Below are 6,395 nucleotides of genomic sequence, written 5' to 3' on the forward strand. Positions count from 1 at the left end.
CAGTGCAAATAAGCCTACACCTCTTTAAATCAAATTTGCTGTAATTTCATGTGCATGTGGTCTCTCAACAATATGAATTAGCATATGAAATTCAAAAACCACATAAATTCGAAAATCACTGATAAAGATTGACGGTTTTTCAGTGTGAATAAATTTACATCAGTTTAATATCAATTTACAATGTAAATGATATGTTACATATGTCAGATATGTGAGGTTCATTAGCATCAGTAAACACATACAACTTTGTTTTTAACCATACTTCAGAATTTCTGCATATATAACAAGTCAGCAGTTTCTGTTGATGATTTTTAAATGTTAAATATTTTAAAAATAAATATGAAAGCAAACTTGTAAAAGTACTTTATTAAAAGGCTTTCACAATAATCAGAACATCTGAAACTACAATAATCTCGACTGATGCCAGATTTAATAAACAACTAATATTTTTAAGCAAATAACATAAAGGTTGTCAAACACTGAAAATTAAAATAACTTCTTATATATAAATACCATCATTTTCTCTCCATAATAAATAAGACAAAAATAATATATAAATAAGACTAAATTATTCCTGAAACCGTTTTCTCTATATCATATGTTAGATAGATATCTGTTTCAGAATGACATACAGTGAATCATATATACATGATGCTTCACCAAACTAATAAGCATGATTGTTTCCCACAAACCTTTTGCTAAAATTATCATACAGTTTCATTGTCTCAACACTATATATTATAGTTTCAACACTATATATTGTAGGATATACATTAGGTGTTATTAGTATAATCTTCTATGCAAATGACTAATTGTATACATTACAAGTTTTCAACAGTATAAATACCTATATGTTGTTTCATAAGAATAAATTGAATTTAATTTAAAAAAATTAAATTTAAATACAAATTTAATTAAATATTCTTTGTGCCATTGCTGCAAGGAATGAAATTTAAACAAATTTAAATTTAATTTTTAACAAATACGTATAAAAGTAAAAAAGCAAATTTAAATCCTAAAAAAAGGAAAAAAGCCAAAATAATTTTTAAAAAAATGTGCAAACATATAAAAGATTTGATACTCGAACTAATCTACAATATCATTTAAATTCAGAAGCATAAGCAAATCAAGTGTTTTTTTTTTACAATTTTTACACACTTTTTCAACAGAACACACATTTTACATTACAAACAGTTTACATTTTACTCACAATACCACTTCACTTTATTTTCCTTCAAGCAAACTTACATCTCTTGATTGGCTCAGTTCTTAACTCATTAAAAAATTGATAATTACTACCTTTAGGATTTTTAATTTTTAATTTAATTTTTAATATTAATGTTTACCAAAAACAAATTTTACTATAACAAAGATAGCAGCTTGACACTCAACTTTACCTACATAAGCGCCATCTATATAATTTGAAGAACACACTTACTTCTCTTTTACAACACTTTTGCAGACCCCAACACTCATATAGTAGGTAAGTTAGAATTAAAACTTACTATTTACTTGCTTTAAGTATTTTTTAAAAATTTTTATGTAATATCTAAGTATTTTCTAAATATGAAATTATATTTTTAAATATATATTTGTTTTTTAAAAATTGTGAATTAGTTCTTTTTGTTTCTTATTGGTTTATATGGATTATGTCTAGTTCTTTTTGTTTCTTATTGGTTTATATGGATTATGTCTAGTTCTTTTTTAGTTTCTTTTTATTGATATGCATATTCGTGTAGGGGAGGTTTCTGTAGACAAGGGTTTCTAAAATACATTGGTTTCTAGATTATTTTTTTATAAAAAATTAATTTTTTTAAAAAAAAGTTTAATTCTTGACTTTACTTGCTTGTTTCTCAAAAGACTTCATTAGTATTTTCCTTTTTGAACTTTAATTCTTAAATGTTAATTTCTAAGGGAACCACTTTATTGGAATTACTTTTACCCTTGCCTGCATGAATGACGAAATACGAATTGAATGATTGGAGAGTTAGGTTTGGAGGCAACTTCCCCTTGATAAGTCTGTCTCCTGCCTACTCAACGGTCATTCACATATGCATTTAAAAAAAAAAAAAAAAAAAAAAAAAAAAAATGTTTAATTTAATTTTAATTTATTAAATTAGTAAATTTATTTTCCTGGATAGATTTTGCACTTGATTTGCTTATGCTTCTGAATTTAAATGATATTGTAGATTAGTTTGAGTATTAAATCTTTTATATGTTTGCACATTTTATTAAAAATTATTTTGGCTTTTTTCCTTTTTTTAGGATTTAAATTTGCTTTTTTACTTTTATACGTATTTATTAAAAATTAAATTTAAATTTGTTTAAATACCTATATGTTTGTATAAATAACAAGTACTCTCTGATTATCTGCCCTCCTTGAGAAGTCCTCAACTCATTCGTCACTAAGCTAAAATGCAGAAGGCAACAGCTGTTTAAAAAATGCTGGCACACTTAGAATTAAGAGAGCAATGAATCAATAAAATTAAAAAAGCATGAAAAATCCATAATAAGACACTAATCTTTTTCAAGAAATCCTCATGTAATTTTTTTGTACTGTCATTTTTCCCCATGTATATACCAATTTATTTTTGCTTAAAAACACATCTCAGAACTGTACATATTTGCCATCGCGCACACTATTTTCTTGCTGCATAACATAGAAACTCGTGTTTCTGCTTAAAAAATACATATACGTAGATACATAAAATAATTTGGCATCACTTATTAACTTGGCACTGAACATGCTGCTGTTCTTCCATTGTTCTTTGCTTAAAAAGCAGCACAGAATTGCACAAATTTGGCATTGCTTTTGAAGAAATGCAATGTTTTCTTTTTCATCTTCTAGCAAACTGCATATTTCTATTTTAATTTATTACATGGAAACAAACATACTGAATGCAAAAACAAATACCAACAAGAAAAACTAGCATTGAATTTAGAAGTTAGAAATCTGTGTGTACTGAAACACACATATCACAATTACCTCATACATACAGAAATGATTTAGATCTCATAATGGGTTGCCACATAATTATTTTGGCAACATAGTGCTTTGCCTTATGAATACTTTCCATGGAAATGCAGATAATTAGAAAGAACCAAATAACATTTTCATGCACATGATTAGCTTCAAATAAAAGATTCTAGTATATTTTCAGTGCAAGTTTGCCAATGACAGCAAACAGAAGACTTTCTCATTTCCACACATGAGATTTACTACACATTTCAGATAAATGTTTTTTCTCACAAGACTGACCATATCTGTCTACTTAAATAAGTTTTGCATCTAAATCGCATGCATATGGTTTCTCAGTGTGAGTTAGTCTATGTCTGTCTAAGTGAATTTTCTGTGAAAATGATTTACTACATATATCACACACATGTGTTTTCTTACCAATATGGAGAAGTCTATGTGTAGTTAAATTACTTTTGGAAGAAAATGTTTTGCCACATATATCACATATATGTTTTTTGTGACCAAAGTGAACACGTCTATGTCTACTTAAATAAGTCTGCCGTGCAAATGATTTATTACAAATATCACATGAATAATATGGTTCCTCACTAATGTGAGTTAGGATATGCCTCTCTAAGTGAAATTTCTGTGAATATGATATTCCACATATATCACATACATGTGTGTTACTGGCATGAACAAGCTTATGTGAAGTTAAATTACCTTTGGATAAAAATGATTTGCCACATATACTGCATACATGTGTTTTCTTACCAGTATGAACAAGTGCATGGGTAGTTAAGTTGCCTTTGGATGAAAACGATTTGCCACATGTGTCACATACATGTGCTTCTTTACCAGTATGAACAAGTTTATGCATATTTAAACTACTTTTAGATGAAAGAGATTTTTTACAAATATCACATGCATATGGTTTCTCCCCAGTATGAGTAAATCTGTGCAGATATAAGCTACTTTTCCGTACAAATGACTTGTTGCAAATTTCACATGCATGTGGCCTTTCACCAGTATGTGAAAGCAGATGATTTTTAAAATAACTTTTGGTTCGAAATGATTTGTTGCAAATGTCACATTGATATGGATTCTCACCTGTATGAATACGCCTATGACTGTTTAAGGTACTTCTTACTGTAAACGATTTCCTGCATATATCACATTCATATGGTTTTTCACCTGTGTGAATAAGTGTGTGCTTCTTCAAATGACTTACGAATGAAAATGATATGCCACAAATATCACATTTGTGTGGTTTCTCACCAGTGTGAATAAAAGTGTGTTGCTTTAAATGACATTTAGATGAAAATGATAAGCCACAAATATCACATTTGTGTGGTTTCTCACTTGTATGGATAAAAGTGTGTTGCTTTATATGACTTTTGGATGAAAATGAGATGCCACAAATATCACAGTCGAATGGTTTCTCACCAGTATGAATCAGCCTGTGTTTTTTTAAAAGACATTCCTCTGCAAACAATTCACTGCATATTTCACATGCATAAAATTTCTCACCAGTGTGAATAGGTGTGTTTACATGGAGTTCATCAGTATCAGGAAGTACATGTGACTGTTTTTTTTGCATGTTTTTCTCTCTCCAGAACTCTTCAAATATAACTGTGTAGTATATACACATATATTTTTACTTAAATCACATCTGGAAATGACTTATTTTATATATACTATAATAATACTTTTCCTCACCTCTGTCGATGCATATTTACATAAATTTAGCTATAGTAGAAATAAATTTTCTATGTAAATATACATTTTTTTTTTAATATGTTGCAGTTACCATGCATTCGTTGTTCGGAATTTTGTCAGCATGGAAATATGATCAATTCATTTCAAATTCACAGATGAATGCAAGAAAAGTACACATGATGCACATGAAGTTTTTTTTTATCATATCGCAGAAAAAAGGTTTCCAAATATGTTTTACTCCTGATGATTTGTAATTACGTATATTTTAATGAAAACACTGATGATACACTTCTCCTGTTAATGCCCATAAAGCTCTGTAACACGTTTACACACAAGGGAAAAACAATCCACTTTCAAAACTGTATATTTTGATTTGGAACAATGCATCAGTTTTTGTCTGTGCAGGAAAGGGAAAAATTTTACTAGCATCACTTCCTCTTCTACAGTATAGGCTTTCTTGCTCTTTTATGGACAGTCATGTATCTTACATAATTACTCACTGTTATGGTCAAAGTAATATGAGTTTTTATCATATTGTTAAAGATTGTGATAAAATTTGGGCAAAGATTTCATGAAAGCAGATTTTGCAGCAACACACGCATATATATGGATACTGTGGAATGGCGCACAAAAATACCACATTTCATGCTAATTATGCGGCTTTGAAACTCTAACTTTATATAAATGACAGATTAAATATGATAAATTTACATCATTATAATGCACATTTCTCCTTTTGGAATGTTCAAAACATTCATTGAACTCTTAAGGTCTGAAGTTATATTAGGTAATCATGTAAAAATCTTTCACACGTCAAACTACCAATGTTTTTAGGGTAAGAAGAATAATGAAACAGATGGCTTAAAAATGTTTATCTTATTTTCTCATTTAGGTAGCATCAGATAAGTTATACACTAGATCAGGAGATGCAACAATACAGTTTTTTTCAATTTATTTCTGATAGTTCTCATTTCGAATCGCGTATTGTGAATACAAATAATGAGTCACTTTGAAATTGCAGCGCAGGTAAACAAAGATGAATAACCTCCACGAATGTAAATTTTTCCCATCAAAACTGCAACGCAATAGCTGATTTTTCTTTGATTGCTTGTTTTAGAGCAACGTTTCATAAAAGAAAATACTTTCGACGAATTGTTTCCTACAACTAATTCCATACGAAATTCGCACAATTGTTTTCAAACATACATAAAAATTAAGTTGCCAGATGAAAGTCGCACATTTATACTAGATTTCGATATTCTTCGGAGAACAGCCTTAACGCCAAAAAGGGAGAAACAACTTATTGTGAAAGAGCAGGATGCGAAGGTTGTCAAAACCCAATTACTACCTTTTTTCGCTAGAAACAGCGACCTGTCCACAAAAAAACAAGATTTTGCTCTATAAATCAGTGATAAGACCAATTCTGACATATGCTAGTCCTGTATAGGGCGCAGCAGCAATTACTAACAGGAAACATAATCCAAATTTTTCTGAATATTATGCTACAGCAAATTTATAAAGCTCCTTGGTTTGTTACGAACGAGGACATTCATAATGCAGCCAAAATTTCCCTGTGAATCGCTTTATACAGCGACTTTCGGCTAATTTTTTCCAAAAGATTCCTTCGATCGGAAACCCCGTATTCCACTGCCTGACTGTTTATCATCCGGGAAATGCATCATCAAGAGAAAGACCCAGAGCTACTCTGGAGAACACA

The 6,395-nt window shown here is 29.6% G+C and overlaps 1 protein-coding gene across 1 annotated transcript; it reads right to left on the minus strand.

Moving 5' to 3' along the window:
- Positions 1-340: 340 nt before the first annotated feature.
- On the minus strand, positions 341-5,868 carry LOC118194620 (uncharacterized). Its single transcript, XM_035365799.2, has one exon. It carries the CDS (start codon positions 4,608-4,610, stop codon positions 3,273-3,275), a length of 1,338 nt encoding a protein of 445 aa, XP_035221690.1. The 5' UTR covers positions 4,611-5,868; the 3' UTR covers positions 341-3,272.
- Between the last annotated feature and the right edge of the window lie 527 nt (positions 5,869-6,395).

This window comes from Stegodyphus dumicola, chromosome 11 (assembly GCF_044657685.1).
Source record: "Stegodyphus dumicola isolate Sdum_Otavi_A_Nest chromosome 11, ASM4465768v1".
NCBI classification, from domain to species: Eukaryota; Metazoa; Arthropoda; class Arachnida; order Araneae; family Eresidae; genus Stegodyphus; species Stegodyphus dumicola.